General features: G+C 42.4%; 1 protein-coding gene across 2 annotated transcripts in view; it reads left to right on the top strand.

Moving 5' to 3' along the window:
- The window catches only part of TMEM255B (transmembrane protein 255B), a 69,592-nt gene that overhangs the window by 21,407 nt on the left and 23,022 nt on the right, over nucleotides 1-25,163 (top strand). For both annotated transcript variants that reach the window (XM_066571610.1, XM_066571609.1), the window contains one exon: nucleotides 10,209-10,298. In XM_066571610.1, the coding sequence (XP_066427707.1) occupies nucleotides 10,209-10,298 (90 nt within the window). The remainder of the gene's footprint in view (nucleotides 1-10,208; nucleotides 10,299-25,163) is intronic.

Here is a 25,163-nt window from a genome sequence, read left to right as displayed (position 1 = left end):
CTTACCCTTGCTATGAAAGGGATGAAATCTGATGAAATCCTTTCTTCTATTCTTTTAGTATAGTTTAGTTGAGGCAGAGGGGAAATTTTCCAAGGTAGAAGTCCATTTTGATTTAAGTAGAATGTACATTTTTGAGTTAAGTCTGTAGCTTGCTGTTTAGTCTGACTGCCTGTTCTCTTGAAGGGCCTGTGCTCGGAGGGGCTGCTTCAGCCGAAAGACAAGAGATAAGGGGGGAGAGGGGGGGCAGACAGAGCAGGGCAACCTGACCCAGGAGTTCCTTCTGAAGAATTAGTAGCAAGTGTCACCAAAATCAGTAGAATGAATATGTATGAACCTAGAATGCATATGTATTTGAGAGGGAGATAAAAAGAGATCTAGAGTTCCCAGAGGTAGGCATGTCATTTTAAGAGAATGATTCCCACGTGTCCAGCGCTGTAATAAACATACCGGCTTTACAACTTTCACAAAAGTTGTAGAGTTTTGTTTATCTCCACAAAACATAGTATATAATTTTATTTTAATATAATATATATAAAAATAAATCAACCTTCTGAAACATGGAGTCAAGATTCTCATCTCTTCCCTTGTCCTGGGACCCCTGCGAACACCACCACATTTGGTGACCCTGAGTGAGGAACATTTTCCTACACCCTTTCTTTTCTTACTCAACTGTGCTGCATAAACCTGCTTGGGCTGGGGGAGAGCCAGGACTGCTCAGTCACCCTGCTGCACATTTCCCATCCTTGGATACTTCTGCAGTCCCTTGCCATTGTGTGTAGCCTAAATGATGAATTATCTACAAAAGCTGAGCAGCAGTACCACTGGAAGAGAAAAAGAGAAAGCAATGTGCCTACTTTTTTACGTGCCTATGTCTGATAAAAATTAACTGTGACTACCTAAGGTATAACAAAAGATGTTGCAAATCCTGCCTCTCACAATTTTGCCCTTCAGGATGTGGGGCAAGGAAAAAAAAAAAGATAAATTTTCCAAATGAAAATGCCACTTTGATTTTGAAAGTGGATTTTGATCTTGTTTTTTCTCTTTGGCATAATAATTTATACCTCTCATGTGGTTTCTGTATTCTTTCCCCTTTGTTTATCTAATTAATTCGACCTTTTTATGCATGTGAGGTTGCTTAAATGTCTCATGGGACTTTTCTCCTGCCTGTGTTACACCAACTGGCCTTTTCATGTTGCTATTTTTCCTAATTATCCCTGACACAATACTGGGAAACAGCAGACTTCTTCACAGGCAGTAAAACAAAAGTCTCCTTGACCACAAACAACAAAATAACCCCAGTCCTTATGATTTATTCATTACAGCTAAAACTTAGCTTTTACTTTGATAATCCCTAGGACTGTAAATTACATGGAACAGGTGAAACAATCTATTAGTTGCTGTCAGCACTTCTGCCTCCTTCCCTTCTTTCATGGCGACATGGTGTCACCTTTTCATTTGCACTGAATCTAGTGCTCATCTCTCTCTGCAGTCTTCTGATTTAACTCATTTGAGGGAATAAGTAGTTTCTGTCTGTGGAGTGAATTTCACTGGCTTCCTGTGTGTTTGGGTGGGCACAGGAGCTGGGATGAAGGGATGCAGCCCTTTGGGACAGAGAGCAGGCGAAAGGGCTGGACAGCAGGGAACCAAAGGATTGGAGAAAAAGATGCCCTTTGAGTTGGCAGTGAGCAAGCAATCACACAGGCTCAAGTCTGCCAGACATCTGCTGGGAACTTAATACAGCAGTAAAGAGGCAGTCCAGGAAATTCTTAGAATGTATGGAGGACAACTTTTTGTCACAGCTGGTGGGTGAACCCACCAGGGGAGGGACTATGTTAGATCTGCTATTTGCAAATAGAGATGGGCTGGTGGGAGATGTGGTGGTTGGAGGTCGCTTGGGACAAAGTGATCACGAAATGATAGAGTTCTCAATATTTGGTGAAATCAGGAAGAGTACCAGTAAAACTCTTGCATTGGACTTCCGGAGGGCAGACTTTGGCCTGTTTAGGAGACTTATTCAGAGCGTCCCTTGGGAAGCAGTCCTAAAAAACAAAGGAGTTCAGGAAGGGTGGGCATACCTCAAAACAGAGATCTTGAGGGCACAGGAACAGACCATCCCTGTGTGCCGAAAGATCAGCCAACGGGGTAAACGTCCAGCCTGGTTGGGCAAGGAGGTTTTGGAGGAACTTAGGAATAAAAAGAGGATGTATCAGCATTGGAAGAAGGGACAGGTCTCTAAGGAAGTATTCAAGAAGGCTGCTAGAGCATGCAGAAAAAAAATTAGGAAGGCCAAAGCTCAGTTTGAACTTAGAATGGCAACTTCTGTAAAGGATAATAAAAAATGTTTTTACAAATACATTAATGGTAGAAGGAAAGGTATGACCAGCCCTTGTTCTTTATTGGACAAAGGAGGGAACTTAGTATCTGAAGATGAGGAAAAGGCAGAAGTGCTTAATGCCTATTTTGCCTCAGTTTTTAGTGGGAAGATGACTTGCCCTCAAGACACCTGCCCACCTGGGCTGGTTGATGGTGACAGGGAGCCGAATGGTCCCCCCATTATCCAAGAGGGCGCAGTCATAGAACTACTGAAATGCTTGGATACTCATAAATCTATGGGACCAGATGGAATCCACCCCAGGGTGATGAGAGAGCTGGCAAATGAGCTTGCAAAGCCACTCTCCATCATTTACCAGCAGTCCTGGCTCACTGGCGAGGTTCCGGATGACTGGAAGCTGGCCAATGTGATACCCATTCACAAAAAGGGTGCAAAGGAAGATCCTGGTAATTATAGACCAGTCAGTCTGACCTCAGTACCTGGTAAAGTAATGGAACAGTTTATATTAAGCGCCATCACGGAAAATTTACAGAATGGCCAGGGTATCAGACCCAGCCAGCATGGGTTTAGGAGGGGTAGGTCATGTTTAACCAACCTGGTCACCTTTTATGACCTGGTAACCCGCCTTGTCGATGCAGGTAAGGCTGTAGATGTTGTTTACTTGGATTTCAGCAAGGCCTTTGACACTGTCTCCCACAGCATACTCCTAGACAAGCTGGCAGCCCGTGGCTTGGACAGGAGCGCTCTGTGCTGGGTCAGGAACTGGCTGGATGGCCGGGCCCAGAGAGTGTTGGTGAATGGTGCTGCATCCAGCTGGGGCCAGTCACCAGTGGTGTTCCTCAGGGTTCTGTGCTGGGGCCAGTTCTGTTTAATATTTCTATTGATGACATGGAAGAGGGTTTAGAGTCTTTCATTAGCAAATTTGCAGATGACACTAAGCTGGGAGCGTGTGTGGATCTGTTAGAGGGACGGAGGGCTTTGCAGAGGGACTTGGAACGGTTGGAGGGATGGGCAGAATCCAATGGGATGAAGTTCAATAAGTCCAAGTGCCGAGTCCTGCACTTTGGCCACAATAACCCCCTGCAACGATATAAGCTGGGGACAGTGTGGCTGGACAGTGTTCAGGAGGAAAGGGACCTGGGGGTGCTGGTTGACAGTCGGCTGAACATGAGCCAGCAGTGTGCCCAGGTGGCCAAGAAGGCCAATGGCATCCTGGCCAGTATCATGAACGGTGTGGCCAGCAGGAGCAGGGAGGTCATTCTTCCCCTGTACTCAGCACTGGTGAGGCCACACCTTGAATATTGCGTCCAATTCTGGGCCCCTCACTTTAGGAGGGACGTTGAGATGCTTGAGCATGTCCAAAGGAGAGCAACGAGGCTGGTGAGGGGCTTGGAACACAAGCCATATGAAGAGTGACTGAGGGAGCTGGGGTTGTTCAGCCTGGAGAAAAGGAGACTCAGGGGTGACCTTATCACCCTCTTCAACTTCCTGAAGGGTAGCTGTGGTGAGCTGGGGGTCGGTCTCTTTCTCCGGGCAACAACCGACAGAACAAGAGGACACAGTCTCAAGCTGCGCCAAGGGAGATGCAAGCTAGAAATAAGGAGGAAGTATTTTACAGAAAGAGTAGTCAAATACTGGAATCATCTACCCAGGGAGGTCGTGGAGTCACCATCCCTCGAAGAGTTTAAAAAAAGACTGGATGTGGCACTTGGTGCCATGATCTAGTTGAGGTATTAGAACATGGGTTGGACTCGATGATCTTAAAGGTCTCTTCCAACCTAGAATTTCTGTGTATCTGTGTATCTGTGTATCTATACCCTGAGGTGCTATTTACAACAGAGAGAGGGAAGGAAATCTGAATTGAAGATCTTTGGTTTTGCTGATAATATTGAACAATATGACTGGACTTGCTGAATTCAGCAGTGATAGTACTGTGAAAAGGCCATAGGTTTCTAACTTGGTCACTTGATCTAAGGATGAGACTTAATCAAAACATATGACAACACAATCATGGAATCACAGGATGGGTTAGGTTAGGAAGGACCTTAAAAAGATGACCTAGTTCCAGCCCCCCTGCCATGGACAGGCATACCTTCTGCTAGGCCAAGTTGCTCAAACCCCATCCAGCCTGGCCTTGGACAGTTCCAGGGATGTGACATCCACAGGTTTTCTGGGCAACCTATTCCAGTGCCTCACCACCTTCACAGTAAGGCATTTCTTCCTAATACCCAATCTAAATCTTCCCTTTTTCAGTTTGAAGCCATTCCCCCTTGTCCTCTCACTACATGGCCCATATAAAAATCTCCAGATTTTTTTGTAGGGTTCCTTTAGGAACTAGAATACATAGTTTGGGCAGTCATGAAAGTCTTTCACCATTATGAATTCTTGTGATTGTAACCAGTGCACAGCTATGACTGGAGTTGGCATTAATGAATAATGAACATGATGTGATCCCATCTCCTGTGGTGTGACAACCCTCCAGCAGAGCCTCAATTACAGCCATGCCATTATTTAAGAACCAGCCTATGGAAAGAATATGTTGTCAGGCCATAAATTGTGGAGCATATTACCTGGTTAGTGAGAAACCTCCTAATTATCTCAGTTGTGAAAACTGTAGGAGTCTTGCTTGTGCTTCATTTTCATCACAGCAGCAAAACATCCATCCTAAGGGCAGGAAAAAGAATTGGCTGTTGTGTGAGAAGGGCATTCCAAATTAGAGAAAATTAATTCACGATTAAAGTAGTTATATACAGGCCCATTTCACAAGACAGGTAGTGCTTAGTTGACAGCAGCATCTGAAATACAATGCATTGCAATGAGTTTAATTGTCTTAATTTTGCAGGCTATTAATCTATAGACCTGCTGAGGTACCATGGTAACAGATGCAGCTCCTGAGATTGGTTGTTCCAGCTCCCTGGTTGCACCAGGGTGAAAAATCATTCTCTGTTTTGGATTTGTGATATGAGTTTTTGTAAACTTCTACTCTTACATCATCATCATCATCCCCATTGAAAAAGTGCAGCAGATTTATTTAAGACTACAATTCTGATCTTAGGGACATGGGGAAATCCAACCAGTAAAAAGGACCACAGAATTAAACTGTAATTTGAGAAATATAATGTTAGGGGCAGGCTAAACAAACTGCCCCATGCATTTATTTTCCAAATACTTGAACCTGTGTGGGAATAAAAAAGGACTTTACAAACCTGTGGCATAACATTTACACCCCCTTTTGCAAAGACTTGACTTCCTAGAGCAAAAAATATTGAGTGGCAGTGGTTGTCAATTTAAATCAGTCAGGATAATTCTGATTTCTTCTCTGCCTGGAAAAGAATCCCAGGGAGGCTTGATGAACAGCTCAGTGCTTGGAGACATTGGAGGCTGTGCAATGCAGAAGTAGCCATTTAGTGTGAGGAAAGTTAGATGTAATGCAACTTGCATCCAGTACCGAGGTGATTTTGAAAACAAAAATCCATGCATTTTTCAGTCTCAAATCTACTTGGTCTAGATCAAGAGAATGAAGCATCTCATGCAGCATCTGGTGCTAGAAATGACTGTCATTACCTGAGAAATTGTGCTCTTTGGTAGAGGCTAAATTAGAATCATAAGGAAACCAGGGATGTGCCAGAATTGAGAGTCTAGCTAGCTTCCAGAAGTATTCCACAGGGCTGTTGGAAACAGCCAGAGAGGTGCCAGCCTGTAGCCAGCCTGTGCTTCTGCTGAGGAGCAACGTGGTTTTCTGTGGGTCTGCTGGCAAACGTTGGCTGCAGGTCTCTGTGTCACACCAGGGATGTGGCACCATCGGTGTGTCATTCAGCACAGAGAGTGCCTGGGGACCTGAGGTGCGTGTTTGTGTGCAGTGTGCACATGAGAGTGTGCCTGTGGCTGGGCTGGCCTCATCAAACTCAAAATCCACTTGGGTCTGCTCTCTGGCCAACTCTTATGGGAATCCTTGTGGGATACGCAGCTCCCAACTCCCTGTGCCAGGTGCATTTCTGGCAGCTGAACAAGAGTCTGTGACCAGCATCTCTGGCCACTGTGTGTCCCCTGTTGCCTTCACTAGTCTCACTTGTGCAGGAGGGTGATAGTGCAGGCAGTTGGTGTTGTATGCCTGCTGAAGGACAGGAGGTTCTCCAAGACAGCTGAATTCTGAAAAAAAATGCAAGTCTTTTCTGAAAGAAGGCAGCATGCAAGAATTTAGCAGTCCAGCCTTTCACTAGTTTTACTTTTTAGAGCATTTTCATAGTTCTGTGACACAGCTGAAGATAGATTACAGCTCTTTAGTTAAAACTGTGTACAAAACTCCCTCATTCCATGTGCTGTTTTGTTCTCCCTTTTGCTAAAACCCCTCTGTTAAACAACTGCCTTTTGAGTTTGAGTGTTAGGCCCACACAGTACAGTTTTCAGTGTTAAATAGCTGGTTTTATGGCTCCCTTGTAAATAATCAGATTATTGTATTCTATACAAGAGCCAGGAGTAAACATGTTCTGATGACAACAGCTGTAGAGAAGCCTGGCTGCACATCAATGGAATAGCAAGAGCAAAACTGTTTCTTGAATAACTGTTCAAATATATTGCTATAAATAATGAATAGCTGTCCTGACAAAACATAATGCTGTTGAAAATGGAGATAAGCTGATGTGATGGATCAGTATTTATTTTCTTTAAAGTGTTATTTCTTATACCTGTCAGCAAACATTCTCTGTCTTTAAATGAGCTGCATTTCTTCTCTTTCTAGACAGTCCTAAGCTTGTGAACTCACTGCTCCACCAATCACCTACTACTCTGGAAAATTAGCTTTTGAATTTACAACAGCTCTTCATTTGGTTGTCCTGGCAATTTTCTGAAATAATTAATTTTGTACTTGGTTTTTTATGTTTTTCACATTCTTAATAAGCAGTGAGAGATTTGAGAGAGAATATAAATCTATAATTTTATTTTAAGGAATTTTTTAGTGGTGCTCTTGTACTGTCACTTCTTTTGTTCAAATGTAGTTTCAGTCATAAAAAGCTCTCAGTGTCATGTTCTGCCACTTTGGCATCATGATAAATATTACTTCAGTCAAGAAATGAAATTGATTCTAAAGGGACTGCTCACTGAAGTAGTTGCTAGTAATTATGGATAAGAACAGCAGGCTCTGGCTGTAGACCTTTGATTTGCACACAATTCCTTGGAAGCATAGATGATCTCAAACATGACTGAGGAGTGCAAATCTCCTCAGCTTTTTTCTGTAGCTCCTTTCTATACTGTGATTTATTGCACCTTTTTTTGTGGTCTCCTAAGGCTATATGGTGAAACTGAAAGGCCAGCACACACATTAGGTGATTTAAGCTATCTCAATGAGTGGAAAATGTTGGTTTGGGGATTGTAGATCATCAATAAATTGTTCATGTGTGAAATGAAAAGCCACCTTGAGGTCAGCTTCTGGTAAATTCATCTTGAGCTCAGGCAATTTGGAAACACCTGGCTTAGCCCAGTAATTATTTGATTGACTACTATGACTTGAAAAACAAGATAGAGGTATCAGACAATAATGGCTTAATCAGAACTTTTAAACACTGCTGCTTTTTCAAATAAAGAGACCAGGATCTACAGCAAACGCAGCTGCCACAGGGCAGCACAGCCCTCTACCCTGCAGTGATAGGAATCCACAGCCTTCTCAATCTGATGAACTGCATGCCAAGATCTTTAGACAACCAGATTCATGGGACATGACCTTCCACCCTGGAGAGCCACGGGATGGCAGAGATTGAAGAGTGATGCAGCCAACAGTGTTTTCCTAGGGTTTCAGCAAGAGGGAGCTGGCTGCAGGGGGAATGCAGCAAGCTCCCAAGATCAGCCAGTACCATCTACCTCAGCCACATTTGTGTGTGCCCCTTTCTCCCCATGCTGAGGATTCCAATTCCACAGCAATCCCTATGGCAGTGCTGGTTCATCTCTGATTGCATGAGACATGACCTAAGGGGAGATTAAAGGAGTGTGTCAGAAAGCATTGTGATTCTTCGGCTTTTAAGCTGTACTTTTTGTGAATTCTCCAAGAGCTCTTACCTCCACGTGGGTGATACTGCTTTGATCTGTGCATCCAAGCTGTGGGCTTATATGATTGTAGTTTCTTACCTGCCCAATATAAATATTTTTGAGAAAATCAACAATGCTGCATCCCCTGGGAGGATTCACATTGTACTATTCTTAACCTAACACAAGCTAAAGAGTCCATTTTTCAAGTGAGTTAGTGATGCTTTACAAATTTGTGAAAATGGCATCTAGGTAATGCAGATTTTATATAGGCAAAAGGATATATGAACTGTATGGATACAATTTTTGTAATCTGTATCTAGGCATTTCAGGAATACATGCTGTGAAGGAGCATTTAATAACTAGTAAATAACAAAAAAGTTCACATTCTTAACTGAATCCCTTTTCCATGTGCCCTATCAAAAAAGAATGCTGTTCTGTCAGTTTTCAAGAAATTTTTTTAATCTGTTGTTGTTATTAACTATAACTTAATACTGTTGTAAATTAAAATCAACATATAGGATGTTTCAAAGGGTTCCTCTTGGGACTTTGCCTGAGAAATGCCAGAGACTTGAGTAGTATGCATTACATTATGTTAAAAAGCACAGCCAGATAGTGCACATTAGGTTCACCTTATACCCTGCAGGAACCCACTCCTTCAAACTCAGGGTGCAGAGTCCTCAACATCACAAAATCCTCTAATCTGGGAGAGGAAGGAGTGTCAGGTTCTCTCCCTCATCTGATGGCACTGGGGCTAGCAAACCCAGGGAAGTGCCTTGCCAAGTGTACAGTTGGCCTTTCAGGGCTTTGTCTCACCTGGCTCACAGCACTGCACCCTTCAGATGTGACCTCAGAAGAAGCCAGTGTCACCTCAGAAGTGTGTGCCAGCAGCGCACTGACTGGTCCCTGGTGGAGATGCATTCCACATTCTTTTCAAGTCCTGTTGCTCTCTCCAGAGTGAATTGGGCAAGAGCTCATGGTGTCTGGGGTTGTTCTAGCCCTGCAGTTGCTGTCAGAGCTGCAGCACAGAGAGCAGGGGGCTCAGCATGCCCAACCTACACAGCCTTTTCCCCCAAGCCCACCATACCACCACTGCTTGTGCCAGAGCTGTGCTCCAGCAGTGCACCATGTGCAGTCCTGTTGAGAGAGAATTAATAGTGCTTAATGAATGAAGCAGTTTGGGTGGTGGAAGGAGGTCTGAAGCTACGGCTAGTAGGTTGATGAAGACATTGTGCTGTCTGTGCTGCAGCTGGGACACTCACTGAGCTCTGCTGTGCTCTGCTCTGTCCACTCAGACTGAGGGCCAGGTTGGAAACTCCAACAAGGGTGGGGGCCAAGGCAGCACACCCCAGCCCTTCCACTGGTACCAGTCCTCTGAATCTCTGATTTTGTTGTGGCATAAGCTATTTGGGATGATTAAAGATTTCTGATCATTCACAGGCTAGTTATTAACTTACTACAGATGCCTTTATCTATTGATGTGAAATACAATGTAGTAAAGCTCCAAAGATTTATGTAAGCCAACAGGAAGATTACTTTTTACCATGTCCCTGTGGAAGCACTGCTGTTTTATTAAGTAAGTTGATTTGAAAGAAACCACCATTGAATTTAACTCTTGAAGCTGACCTAATTTTCTCGTGAAAGATTAAAACTTTTCTAGTAGGCTTGATGGTCTGTCAACTCATCAAGCATCAAGAATTTCTGCCTTTTTACCAGTGTATGACTGTCATCCTGACACACTGATCTAAAGTGAATTACAGCAGTAGGAACCATCGTTTCAGAATACTAGAAAAACGGATGTAATTGTTTTACTCAAGGAATTATATTGAAAAGGTTGCTCAATCTGTTTTTCTCTTCTCAGCTGGTGGCCTCCATTGTGTTTATCAGCTTTGGTGTTGTAGCAGCCTTCTGTTGTGCAATAGTTGACGGGGTGTTCGCAGCACGACACATAGTAAGTGCAGTGATTTTGTCATCTTTCAATTTTGATTATTTATGTCATTTCTAGCAGGAAAATATTTTCTTTTGGTTTATGTTTAGCAGTATATTGGGGTTTTGATAGATCTTGGTGGAGATTCCAAAGAGAAAGGTGATATAAAATGATGTCATGAAAGGCATGCTAAGAGGTGTATCTGCTTAGAAAAGGAAGACATTTCAACCACTACCAGAATTTGTTTCCTATTGTACAAAGGCTTTTTGGGCACAGTACGGATTTGGAATGCAACCAATGATGAGCACCCTCACCTGATGGGATTTGAATATGCTAGTTTATATGTTAGAAATGTGTTGTTTGCTGTTCTATCTTTTGTGATAGAATACCTAAAAAATCACTCTAAACCCTAGATTTAATTGAGCTTTGATTTCCAAAATCATCAGGAAATAAGTAGTCATATGTGTTAACAGACATTAGAGGTCAGATGTAGTATGCTAAATAATACAGCATGATAGTATACAAGCCTCTCTCTGCTATGAAATACCACGAGCTTGCTCATCTTCCTGCTTATGTTCATTGAGGGGCAGCATAACTCCACTGGCATCAGTGAGACCCTATTGAATTTCTGTTAGCAAATACCTCAGAATAATTAGGCTTTAGATCACCTGGAGCATAAAGTTATAAACTGATTTATATTTTAATGTTACTGAAGAGTGCTTTAAACCAAATGTGTGTTTCAGAGCTTCATATGCATTGCACAAGACAAAAAACATCTATTGGTGTAAACAGCTGAGGTGTGCAATGTGAGCATGGGTAAATGCTCTGGATTGTAGTCATGTTTTGTGGTATACAGACCCTGCATGATGCCAAAGTGGCTTGCTTTTTCTTGGATTTACCCTGTAACTTGTCTGAATGACACCTGGTTTAACTGTTCTGATTAGCAAAGGCCCAGGGAGCCTTTCCATGGGAGCTGCTTAAAAGCAGAGGGGAGCAAATTCCTATTTAGATTCCCTGCTCCAGAACATTCAGTGGTTGTGCCCTGGAAAACCACTGACACTTGTTGAAATTTTGGACCTTTCCTGGAGAGGCTGAGGCAACTGGGGTTGTTTAGTCTGGAGAAGCAGAGGTTATTTATCTGAAAGGAAGTTACAGTGAGGTGAAGGTCAGTCTTTTATGCTATGACCCACTTGCAAGTTTGAGAAGAACTGGCCTTAACTTGAGCCAGGAGAGGTTCAGACTGGATACTGAGAGAGTAGTTAAGCGTTGGAGAAAGTTGCCCAGGAAGATGGCAGAGTCACCATTTCTGGCAGTCCATGAAGGCATCTGGATATGTCACTTAGGGATATGGTGTAAAGGTGGTTTAGGGTTGACAGTTGGACTGTATGATCCTGAAGGTCTCTTCCAACCTTGATGATTCTGTGATTCTGTAATTTCCCAGGAACCTGACTTATTTCCGTCCTGCTTTAATGTGATCATTAGGAAATGTTCAGATGGCACTTGTGCAGTCTTACACGATGTAACTGCAGTGCAGCTGTGCAGACACAGCACCCCACTGCTAAGGGTAGACACAGCTTCTCTGAGGTGACATCCTGTGGCAGGGGACAGTGTGTGCTCAGTCTCAAGCACAGGCACAGGCATTGCTCCTCACACCTTTCTAGGTGTTTTCAGTAGGAGAACACCGAGGCACAAAGTCATTGCACCCACCCAAGAAAAAAGCATCTCACAATCTGGAGTGCAGTTGTGTATCTGGTTAAGTCAGTGACTGGATATGACTGCATCTCCTGTGCAGAGCTGGAGGCTAGAAGGGGCTGGTCACCATCCATCCATTCCCAGGACTGCTGGAGTTGTACAGTAACATGATCCTGCTTCTGTCACATCATGACAGGCTTCATGGAAATCCATGACCAGTTGTTTACATTTGGGCTTAGTTCTGTTTGTCATATCTGTATCTTGCTGTCTCCTTCACCTATGACAGAGCAAAGAAATACTAATTAGCACCACTTGTTGGAAAACTAATTTGCATTTCAGCATGATCACACTCACTTCAACTCATTCTCCTCTAATAAGGAACTTGATAGGATCAGGTGAAGTAAAGGTGTACATCACCAAGTTTTTCTGACTAATGCACCTGGGAAGGTCTGTAGGGATGATAGTGTAAGTGTGCTCCCAGTTTAATTTACAGGAATGGTGTGGCCTTATCAGAAGAGTGTGCGCCATGCAGACTACGGTGTCACTGCCACAGAGTTACAACCTCTTTGCATCACAGCTCATTTCCTTCAGGAAGAGCAGCAACACCACATCATTCAGCCTGCTCCCTACAGGCAGTACCAGCCTTTTTCAGACCTGGCTTGTGCTGTTGCCATTTTGTCTGCTGCCTTTGGGGCACAACTGCTGAAGAGTTGGAGTAAACTGGCCTCCAGTCAGGGAAAGGACAAATTCAATGTCAGAGCAGGTGCCTATCCTAAAGCCATCAACTTTTTGTGAGAAATGGTAGCTGAAGCCAAACAGTCTTCAGACTGACTACAAATACAGCATCTTTCACATCAATTTGGAATAAGAAATGTGTCCCCTTTTTTTGTTTTATTTTTAGCTTCATTTGAGCTGGAAAGGATGTGAAGAGGACAAATCACATAATTGCAGATTTTTCTTAGTATGTGCCTGCAATAGAATGATGACTATTATTGTTGCACATTTTCTCCTGCTTTTATAAAACTATGAATAGAATAATAAAACAGTTTTCTCTGTTTTATCTCCTTCCCAAGAAGGCATGAAATTGACAAAAACTCTTCCAGGAAATGGATGTATTTCAGAAAAGAGATGCTTAAATTATTTAAGACTTACTTTGCTTTACAGAAAGCTCTGGATCACACCATTTATAAAATTAAAAACACTGAAGGAAATGTAGCTTGATTTAAAATAGCAGTAGCTTATTTAAGAAATAATGCAGATATAATTCACCTTAAAAAGAAAAAAACAACCAAACCAGAATCAAGAAAAATAAATCAAAGTTGAAATTAAAGTGCAGTGATGTTATTTCAGAGAAATATGGTGATTAAAGGCATTTATGTGCATTTGTGTTTGCTTGAGACATTTTGTTATTTAGCAGATGAGAATAGTCCAGTTTTTCTGTTGGAGATCATTCAACAATGTCCTCCCACCACACAAGGAGATGCCCTGTCCCACCACAGGTACACGTTCTCTGCAGTAGCTATGACCTCCTCTTCATGACTGCGAGCCTTGACCATTGCCACATGATCTTTAGCTTTGCAGTTGTGCTCCAGGTAGAACCTAAAATAGCCAACAGCAAGAAATCCAGGTATGAAGTGAAGAAATTGCCTTTTCCAACTGAGTTTATTCTGTGATTCTGTGAAGGAAAAGCTGGGTGCTCTGGAAGGCAGAGTTGCTTGTCCATTGTGACATCTAAAATGCACACCAAACCAATCAGCGTTAAGTTGTTCCTCTCCTCTTCTGCAAAGCCTCTTCTGTGTAACAGTGATTTAATTTCATTTTCAGCTGACCTAGTTTCTTCCTCTTGATAGTGATGGCTGAAGGAATTAATTAAAAACGACTATGTCATCAGGTGCTAAGCCCTGAAATGAACTTGAGAATGAACTTAGCTGAACTAGAGGATACTGAAACATTCCTAGATTCAGATCTGCACCCATATGGTGTAAGTGCAGTTTGTGGACTGCTAAAGTATATCAGCTAGGTAATTACCTACTGGTTTGGGAGTTTAGAAATTAAACTTGAAATATTTGCCTTCTCTTTATATACATTAACTCCAAATAGTATTTGATAAGATGGGCATTATGTAAACTCACTTTCTCTGAGGCACAGAGACAAGGTGATGGGAACATGGAGTCTTTGATCTGGGGAATGCTCATGCAGATTGAGCTCTGGTTGGTAGAACTCCAAAGCTGCTGTATTAAGCAATGTAAAGTTGACAGCCCCAACCTAGTGAACAAATAGCTACATTATAAACATGTTCTATGTGATGAAGATCTGCAGATTTCTGTGTTAAGAGTGGTACCTCGGCAGAGACCTCGGTTCAGCAGTGGCTGAGGGCTCCCAGCAGCGACTGAGGGTTCCCAGCAGTGATCTATGGGCTCCCAGAAGTGACTGAGGGCTCCCAGCAGTGATCTATGGGCTCCCAGCAGTGACTGAGGGTTCCCAGCAGTGATCTATGGGCTCCCAGCACTGACTGAGGGCTCCCAGCAGTGGCTGAGGGCTCCCAGCAGTGACTGAGGGTTCCCAGCGGTGACTGAGGGCTCCCAGCAGTGACTGAGGGCTCCCAGCAGTGATCTATGGGCTCCCAGCAGTGACTGAGGGCTCCCAGCAGTGGCTGAGAGCTCCCAGCAGTGACTGAGGGCTCCCAGCAGTGGCTGAGGGCTCCCAGCAGTGACTGAGGGTTCCCAGCGGTGACTGAGGGCTCCCAGCAGTGACTGAGGGCTCCCAGCAGTGGCTGAGAGCTCCCAGCAGTGACTGAGGGCTCCCAGCAGTGATCTATGGGCTCCCAGCAGTGATCTATGGGCTCCCAGCAGTGGTTGAGGGCTCCCAGCAGTGATCTATGGGTTCCCAGCAGTGACTGAGGGCTCCCAGCAGTGACTGAGGGCTCCCAGCAGTGACTGAGGGCTCCCAGCAGTGGCTGAGTGTTCCCAGCAGTGATCTATGGGCTCCCAGCAGTGATCTATGGGCTCCCAGCAGTGATCTATGGGCTCCCAGCAGTGATCTATGGGCTCCCAGCAGTGGCTGAGGGCTCCCAGCAGTGACTGAGGGCTCCCAGCAGTGACTGAGGGTTCCCAGCTGCTCTCCGAGGCCTGGGCCAGAAGATGCCGGTGCTGCTGTGTGTGCCCTCAGGAGCCGGCAGCCACATGCGGTGTTTCCACGTGCAGTGGCCAAGGATGTCAATCCCCTTCCCATCTCTGGAGCTTCTCATGCAGGTTCCAGACGCTCCGGCAAGGACAGCAGCAGGGGTGGCCCAGCTGGGTGGCTGCAAGGACTTGCAGCTTTGCTGGCCACCGCTGCATTTTACTACAAGGTGGCTTCATATGCCCATGGCCCATAGCACAGGCCACAGTCTTGCACACTGCAGGCCAGATCCTCTAAAACGCCATTTGAAAATGTTCTGAGCAAGCCTGTTGGCCTTCCCATTGAAGAAAAAAGCAAATAGTTTTATTCCATGTCTAACACAACTCAAAGAATAATTTCTCACTGGAATTAAATTAGGTAGATTCTCTGGAGAACAACACTAAATGCATTTTGTGTTCTCCATGTTGCCACATGAGACAAAATTGCACCTAATTACTTTTAATTCCATTTCCATCCTGTATGACTCATTAATGCAATAGCATGGCATAGCATATACCATAAAAAGCATCAAAAGCAGCACGTCCAGCAGGTCAGGGGAGGTGATCTGCCCCTCTGCTCTGCTCTGCTCAGGTGAGACCCCACCTGAAGTGCTGCATCCAGCTGTGGAGTCCTCATCAGCAGAGAAAGAACATGGATCCCTTGGAGCAAGTCCAGAGAAGGGCCACAAAGATGACCAGAGAGATGGGGCACCATTCCTATGAAGACAGGCTGAGATAGCTGGGGTTGTTTAGCCTGGAGAGGAGAAGACTCCATGGAAACCAGACTGGGGCCATCCAATACCTAAAGGGGCCTATAAGAAAGATAGGGACAAAAACTTTTAGCAAGGCCTGTTGTGATAGGACAAGGTTTTAAAGTAAAAAGAGTTTTACTTTAGGTTAGATAAAAGGAAGAAGTTTTTTACAACGAGGGTGGTAAAACACTGAAACAGACTGCACAGAAAGGTGGTAGGTGCCCCATCCCTGGAAACACTCAAGGTCAGGTTGGACAGGACTCTGAGCAGCCTGGTCTGGCTGAAGATGTTCATTGCTATTAGATGAGCTTTAAAGGTCTCTTCCTACCCAAACTATTCTGTGATTCTCTGAAAGGCTTTGCAATTGTATTTTTCTTTTAGCAGAGTGAGTACTAAACATTTTTAACTGAAAACTAGCACTAGTTCAGTAGTGATTTTTATGTTGATGGTCCACTGAGCATTCATTGTGAACTTCCTAAATACAGAGTGCTTAAATTTGCAACCAATACATTTTGATACCAATTGTCAACAATCCCACAGTATTAATTCTAGTATTAGACCTTGCATCTGACACTGAAGCACAGATTGCATTCTTAGAGCAACAGCCATTTACAGGGTGGGATTAATTCTTTTTTTATGAGCTTAGGTCAAGGGTTGGAGCAAAGGAGGATTCTTGCAACCAGCTTAAGCCCATCTGCCAAGAGTTCTCTTTTGTGCTGAAAGACAACCCCATTCACACATCCAAATGCAGTTGACTATACTTTAAATCAAAGGGCAAATATTTTGAAAAAGAATTTTCCTGGAGGGCCTGAAGAGCTTGGAGCCTGTTGTACTATCATTTTCCCTGTGAAGCACATTATAGCTTGGGAGTGTCCAGTCCTGTGAAAGGTAAATTAGTCAGAGGTACATAAGCAAAAGCCTGAAAACAGAAGTCAGAAGGACATCTAGTAGAAGAGAAGGTACTGACATCACAGAAGAGTTTCAGACCACCCCCACAAGCTATTTTGAAGCCAGATCTGAACTAAACATATAATGTTAAGCTGTGTTGGTGTGAGCGAAGTGGTGGGACTGTGTGAAGTTTGGTCTCTGGCTTTTATTTGGCAGCATAGGAATAGCCTGTAGGACCACTGCTAGATTACTGATTCCAGCTCTGGTATTTCTTGGTGCTTTGCCAAAGACCTGATTGACTTGGAAAGAGTTTGGAGAAGAAAAATCTTAAATCTGAAGTGGTAGCTTTTAGAAAAAGTACTCAGATGATTGATTTGTTTTATTTAACATAGAAAAGGTTGACAGGTAAATTGATCATGGCCTTTCTAAGGTATCTGTGTAGTCAAAGGTTATCTGATAGCAGAGGGCTCTTAGTCTCTCACACAAAACAAAAGAAATGCAGTGAGTTGAAGTCAATGCTAAAGAGATTCAAACCATGGAGCAGACATGGTTTTGACAATAATGAATTATGGAAGCAGCTTTGTCAAGTTTATGGATAATTCTCCATCACTGAAATACCTGTATTCCAAGCTTCTTTTTGTGTAATCTTATGAAGCATATCTAGAGGTTATGAACTTGAAGCATATGTCTTGGGATGAAATTATTTAGGCTTTGTAATTCAGGAGGTCATTCTAGAGCAGGGTCTTCAAGGAAGGCTCCTCTGAACTATTTTTACAGTCAGGTAAAAACTCTATTACCTCTTGTAAAACCTGTCTGTGTGGTGCCAGGATCTGTCCTCTGCTGGAAAATGTTTAGGATTTGATAGACTAAAACCACTTGAAAACCATTTATCAATATTTCTAATCTAGGTTTGCTGGTCTTCAAATCAACAGAGGAAATGCAGTCTTTAACATTAACATAACTTAAAAACTATCTCTACTAAAATCACTATTCCTCACGTACTGGATAACATACAAGACAACCCAATGATGAATTAATTATATATATATATATATATATATATTTATATAAGTAGGTATATATTGAAAATATTGGATGCATCCAGGGATTTGTCAGCAAAATTGCCATCTTGCTAATGTTTTCTGGTCTAGAACACAGATACAGGGGTTTTGTACCCACAAATCTGCAATCTGATATTCCTCTGTTTCCTGACAGGGAAGTATTATGCATGCAGCCTGAATATACTGACATTACAGAGGAGCTGGTAGTATGCATTATGGTTGCCAGATATTTTGCAGTAAGAAAAATAATGACAACTTTTTTTATTTTTGGAGAACCTCTTATGATTCCCCCTTGAGTTTGCAGAGCCTCTCACACTGGCCAGGACAAAGCTCCCAGTTTATACAGTGCTTTTTTTTTTTTTTTTTAATCCCTGAAATTCCTTTCAGGTTTAGCCGAATTGCAAATTCTTTAAAATCCTTTTTTTCCTTTCCTGCTGTGACTTGTTCTCCTGAGGGAAAAGGGCTGGTATTGTGCCAACCAAACCAAATGTCTCAAGCATTAGGCAGCACACACACTGTGTTTGGATACCAAAGAGGAATTCACTTGTTGATAAGAAGGGAAAAGAGGGGTTTGAGTTCCTTTCCCATCTGCCCCACTGTAGAACAAATGCCTTCACTGCTGACAAAACCAAGGATTGGTCCAGGATTCTGAAACCCCCTGACATAAACACGGATCCACTGGCTTCCCTCTTTGAAATGTAACAGCTCAAACTGAGATTTCTCATTAATGTCATTGCTTTAGTCATTCAAACTGCAGCAAGGCAGCTTTGGGGGAAGAGTTCTGTGAAGATGCAGTAAGACCATCTTTCTACAATTACATGCCATATGGAGGGAGGAAGACTGTTTTTGTATTTTAAAATGGGAGTTTGTACTTTGGGAAAATGTTAATGCATTTGAATATTTGAAAGCAATGGTTAAATGCCACTGCCATTTAATTGCATGATCCTGTTGCACAGAGACCACAATGTCAGTGTACAACTGGGCAGAATTTTTAGTGCATTGGGGTTGTAGCAAATCTAGCATTTCCAATCTCTTTGACTCTGAAAATGTAATTATTTTCTTTTAGCTTTGCTTCTAGTGTACTTACATAGGCATGAATTCCATTGAGTATATTGTAAATCAGCTCTAGAAATAAGGAAATAGGATAGGGAAATTCTACACATTTTACTGATATTAATAATCATATTATTAATGCTAGAAATAATATGAGAAAGTGAGAATGATTTCATCCAAATTTAAAATTGCACTGGTATTTTAGTTCTCACAAATTATAGCCTTCTGCATTTGTACATAGATATTGGCTTCTGCATCTGTGTGGCTTCTATACATCCAAAAGTCAGGTGAGTGGCAGAGACAGCAGAACTTGTTCAGCAATGCAGAATAGCAGCTTGGGTCAGGGGAGATGAATTGTCTACTTCCATCTTTGCTTTGTTACTTTGCAAAGCACGGGCCATGATCGAACTTATGCAAAGTGTACAAAGCAAGTTAATTACACTTTAATCCTCAGAAAGTTGGGTGACTGGGGCAAAGGGCTTGCAGTCTGTTCTGAAAAGCATAATCTGCCTCGCTCTGATGGGCTGCCAGCAGAAGAAGATAATTTCCTTTATTGTTTCCTATTCTCAGAAATGGTTCTAGACTAACAACAGATGTTTCTTTTCTATGAAAAAAAATCAAAGCTTCTACACAGACATTTAGAGGGAGCAAAAACAACCACCTGCAGACTTCAATTGAAGCAAAAATAGTTAATAGTTTTTTCATAATTTCTCAAAGGAAAAACACTGTTTTCAGTTGCCCAGTGCATAAACTAGTGGAGTTAAAAAAAAAAAAAGAAAAAAGTAAAGGCACTGTTTGTTCACATGGATCTGAAGTCCTTAAATTCTACTAGAGTAAAAATTAAGGGCGTAATTAAGAGTGTTTCAGTATGCTGAAACATATAAGCTGCAATAAGCCCTAGCAAAAAGTTTTATTTGCTTCACCTTTAAGAAGAAGCCATGATTAGTATGAATAATCATATCATAGAGCAGGAATTTCTCTCTCTGTGGGTGGATGATTATTCAATTGCATATAATGTCCATGGAAACTGTGTTCCCAGGTACTCAACAAAGTTTTGATTTATGATTATTTATGGCTCTGTTAAGAGCTTATTAAAATGGGTTGCATCACTGCTGCTAGTATATGGAACTTCACACTTGTAATATATTTATTTAGTCTTTTATGATGAATTCCAAGAAGGTAACATACTTAAGAAATTTTTTTACCTAATCTGCCTAAAGTTTTCTTGTACGGCTCAGTGCAGTTCTCTCCACATTCGCAGCCATCAGCATATCAGTGACTTCTCCTCTGGAACACTGAGTGCCATGTATTTCAACATTTCTAAGATCTTCTGAGATGCATGTGAGCTTCAAAATGACAAGCCAGTGGAGATGGGGAAAAGCTAATTGCACCTGAGCAGTCTGGGCATTCATGAACCATTTCACTAATTGTTTAGACTATTTTACTTTTAAAACTCATGTCTTTTCATTCCTCTTGAGGTTTCTCTCATGGACTTTTTCCTCTCTTACATTTTGGGTCCCAGTCCTGCAGTTCCTCCCATTTGGATGAGGCCTGTCAGCCTGGCAATGGTCCCAGTCCTGCAGTTCCTCCCATTTGGATGAGGCCTGTCAGCCTGGCTGACGTGTCAGGTGGTGTCTCCCTGTTACAGGAATGATAGGGAGCTTTCATGGCAAATTGCTGGGCATAAACAGCTACTTTCTGGCTCTTTTCTGCCCAATACCTAACATAAAAATGTCATCCATACAGTTGTTGTTACATTAATTAAATTATAATAGGGATATGTTGTGCCATGCCCTGAAAATTAAAACCAACACAAAACCAATGTTTATTAAGCCTCCAGCATTTTATTTGTAGATGTAGATAATCAATATATTTATATATTACTCAATTAGCTGTATTTAGTGCAACCTCTTTTCCTTCCCTTTGCTATAAAACAAATCCAAAAGAGCATTATAAATTAAACCCCTGCCCATTTCAGTCAGCAGGATATTCAGTATTTTAGATGCCTAAAGGCTAATGTCTTCCAAAATGACACTTCTTGCAGTAGTATACTTAGAGATTTATATGAGATTAGTGCAGTTGGTTAAAGCATGTTGCTCATAATGCCAAGGTTGCAGGTTTGATCCCTGTGTGGGATCGTTCCATTCACTTAAGAGTTGGACTTGATGATCCTTGTGGGTCCCTTCCAACTCAGAATATTGTGGTTCAGTGATTTCTTACATAATCTGATAGCATTAAGGCTATAGGAAGGAGCAGTTTTTCATGTATTTGAGTCACATTACCAGAAACAGAATAAACAGTTCTTGCATTCTTGTGGAAACGTTAATTACTCACACATCACAACATCATTACAATCAAGACAGAGCAATCAGTTCATATAACAAACCCTATAATCAAAGTAATGTAATCAATGGAAGTAATCAACTATAATAAGCAATTAAATACCTAACTGCAATAAGCAATAACTAAAATTACAGCCTTGAATAGTATCAGATAATTGCATCATTAGAAACTTGTGTAAAAGCCAGTGGTAAGTCTAAGTTTTTAACTACACAGCATAGGTCTTGCAGGTGTTATGGGAAGGTCTATAGCTTCATCCTGAGACACACTGGCTAGGAAGACTTGACTAAAGAAAAGCAGAGGCAGGCTTGGATTTGCTGTATTAACGCAGGAGTAGGCTTCCTCACTGGAGCCTTGGGTGGCCCTTATCCGCAGAGCAGCCAGAGCAGCAGCCCCCAAGCAGACAGACACCGTGTCACTCAGCAGCTCTGCACACACCTATTTCCTTCCTGCCATCCCCTAAGCCTGCTCAGCCAAAGGCACTGCAGGCACTGAACCTCCTTGGGAATGTGCAGGGGAGTCAGCTCCCATTTCTTTTGCCTCTTCCTCTGCACTCCATCTGCTTGTGAAGGCTGACAGGCCTTTCCTCCCACCTCCACGGAGAGTGTGGCCAAAAGTCATTGAGAGAAAATCACCTGTTTGAAGAGGTCTTAACCTCTCCTAATAGATCTGTATCCATCTGAGAACAGACCTGTCAGTCCACATGTCTGTGCCCATTGTCCAACAATGGGGCAGCTCCAGCATCTGGAGGCTTTTCATTTGACTGTAGCAGTACTACAAGAACACAAACCTCACCAAAATAAAGAAGAGTAAGACTAAGGCTACCACTGCAAAGTATGAATAAAAAAAACTCAGTGAGGAAATATGAAGTGGAGACAGAAGCATATTTGTGTGGTTTTCAGCCATGACAGTTTACACGTATTCTGAATATTTACTGGTTTGAAAGACCTGAAATGAATATGTGCTACTACCAAATATTAAGAGAAGAGGATTCGGTAGGATCCAGTCTTTCAGATTAAATAGAAATTCTAAAAAGAACCCCTGGAAATGTGAAGTAAATCTGGTTTGTAACAGTAAAGTTTTAAGCCCCACCAGCTGCTTTTCCTATTTTCAGCACTGAAGTAGGGTTGTTTCAGCATAGCACACAAAATAGGCAGGGTCTCTAGGCTGGAGTGCAGCATTTCTGGAAGAAGATTAGCTCTTAAATTCATGCAAGGCAGATGTAGAAGTGCAAAAGGGTAAACGCTCTCTGCAGTCTGCGGTGGAATTGCTCTCATGGCGTGACCTCGCCCAAAGAATGTAACCAGATACCCTGACGGCTGCCTCTGAAGTGCTTAAACAACACTGGGGATGTATTATTAGCACCAGGGGATCCCTAAAGTGCTGTAGCTACAGTAGCAGTATGGCATGGACAGAAGCATGTCTCTGTCTCACTCTGCCTCGCTTTGAAGCGTTTGATCAACTGAACATTTGGGAGCCCTTGACTCCTAAGGCATGGGCAATATGTGTAGAAACTGAATTAACACACATTAGCTATGTCTGCAGCTTAGGTGAAAAGAACACTTGAAAACCTAATTCTAGGGCTTAAAGTTTCTTAATATACTTTCCTAATTATTGTATACATTTTGAAAAAAAAATAGCAAAAAAATTGAAAACATTCTACTCCTGCCAGTCGGGTCCATTGCAGCCCTTGGCAGTAGCATGACCTTAGAGCTGGGCTGCTGCACTCACACAGGGCTGTGGGAGTCCAGAAATGGCTCACTTTTTTTTTTAGCATTCTTTCTTCCAAATCCCACCCAGCATGCACTGTGCACACCCTGACAGCCTAAGACTTCCCATGTCAATAGTCAACGTGATGGTATCAAGGGAGCAAAACATCAGAAAAAGTAGGGACCAATCACTGGTATCACAGAGGAAGAAAACAGCTGAAATGAAGAAATGGAAAGGCCCACTTGATTAAGTGAAACTGAACTGACACATTTGTGTTCAAAAGCTGATTATGACCTTGGTGGCTATGTTAATAATTCCAGAAAAAAACTGGCTTAGTGCATGGTCAAAAGGTGAAATAGGAAGGGATTATGGTAGAATGGTAGAACTATTTAGGTTGGAAAAGACCTTTAAGATGATCAAATTCAATGTAAACTTAACACTGCCAAATCCAGTAGTACATTTTATTTTCTGATCATAACTGTACTTTCCCTGCTTCCTTAATTAAAAAAAAAAAAATTGTTTGTTTTTTTTTACAATTTCTGTCTTTCGATCATCTCTCCATAATGCCCATGACTTTATTTTCTAGCACCTGGACTTCCTTTCAGGGTCACAGTGCTTTTTAAGCCTGAGGTTTTATAGCAACCACAGCATTCCAGATAGCTGCCAGCCAAATGCTTACAGCCAATTTATTATGTGGGTTGAATTTCCTTGTGAATAAGAGAGGTGGAGATGCAATGGCAGCCTCTTTAGAATCCCTGGCACTGACTGAAAGAGGACATCCTGGCAGAGGGCAGGAGCTGATGCCTGGCACTCCCATAACAGCTGCCCCAGCTATTGAAGGGGGGGAAGAGAAACCCACTGAGCCCCATGGTGGTGCTGGGCAGCCCAGGACACTGGTCTGTCCAAGGAGTCAACATTTACTGTGGGAGCACATGATCTGTCCTGCCCAGAGGCTCCTGGTACACACTGAACAGTGACCCCTCTCTTCCTCTCTGTCCAGCTGCTGTCTGAAATAGAAAGATTTGAAAATAATGGTATTAGTTACAGAAATAAATTTTAATGAGGCATGTGAGGAATACTATGTTTAATAACTGTACGTAAACAAATAGTTTACAAAACAAACTGTATGACATTATATGTATACAAAAATTTTATATCTAATGAATTATAAATAAGGCGTTCTGTTGGACTACCAGGTAGTTAAAGATTGTTTAACAACACAAGAGAAGATACAGGTCTTCAGGAAACTAGCAGTTTTAAAATTGTTATTTTAATTAGTTAGTTTTCTGGCAGTTGATGGGAGTTCAATAACTAGAAATACGGACTTGGAGATTTCAGGGGGTATTGTTTCTTCTTTTTCCATATAACGGTGAAATACTGCAAGATAAATTGTTTTCTGAAATGAAAGCCATTTCTGCTTCAGAAATTACAAACTGAAAACTGAATTGTAGGTTTATCTGCCAGTGAATAAAAGCCCAAAACACTTTTCAAAAAAACCCACCCTTGTTTCTGATTCTAGAGGGGAATGGTCATGTGCTCTATGTGGGAGTCACAAGGCTGGGGAGCAAACTGAGTTTTAAAATGTTTTGTTCTTCAAAGCTGATGCCCCCTCACTGCAGTGTTGATGATACTGGCCTTAGATCAAAGTTCCTAACACCAAACTGGCCAGAACAAATATGGAAACTATTAATAATTTTTTTTTAAATTGACATATTTCATTTGTTTGTGATTGAAAGCAATTTTTGTATTAATCACTCCTGTGAATCCCTAGGATTTTCTAGCAGTCTTCCTCAGGAAAAACCCTTCTCATTGGGAATGCTGTTGAAAAAGATGGAGAAATAGCCCTTGGTCAGAGGGAGACAGGAATTACAAAAGACCTGTAGCATTTCCTCTCATTGTTTGTACAGGGTAGGATCCAACCAACTTTAGCTTGGGCCCCTAGACAGTGATCCAGTCTGCCTGCTTTCCCAGGCTCCTAATATGCTGGCCCCTTCTCTTAGGAGCTTCTTTATTTTTGGTGTGAAAGCTCTCAGGTTTGTATGCTCCCATGTGCCATGTGCTGTCAGCCAGTGTGGGGCAGACACAGATACCTGTGCTCCATCTAGCCCCCCAGAGAAGCATCAAAGCTAATTACTAATAACTTCTATTTGTTCATATTTGCATGCCTGTTTTGAGAAAGTTAGCAGAGAGTGTGATCCTGAAGGGAATGATAATCTCCAGAACACCCAGCTGTTG

Source organism: Molothrus aeneus, chromosome 2, assembly GCF_037042795.1.
Source record: "Molothrus aeneus isolate 106 chromosome 2, BPBGC_Maene_1.0, whole genome shotgun sequence".
Lineage (NCBI taxonomy): Eukaryota > Metazoa > Chordata > Aves > Passeriformes > Icteridae > Molothrus > Molothrus aeneus.
This window is presented reverse-complemented; position numbering and strand designations above follow the sequence as displayed.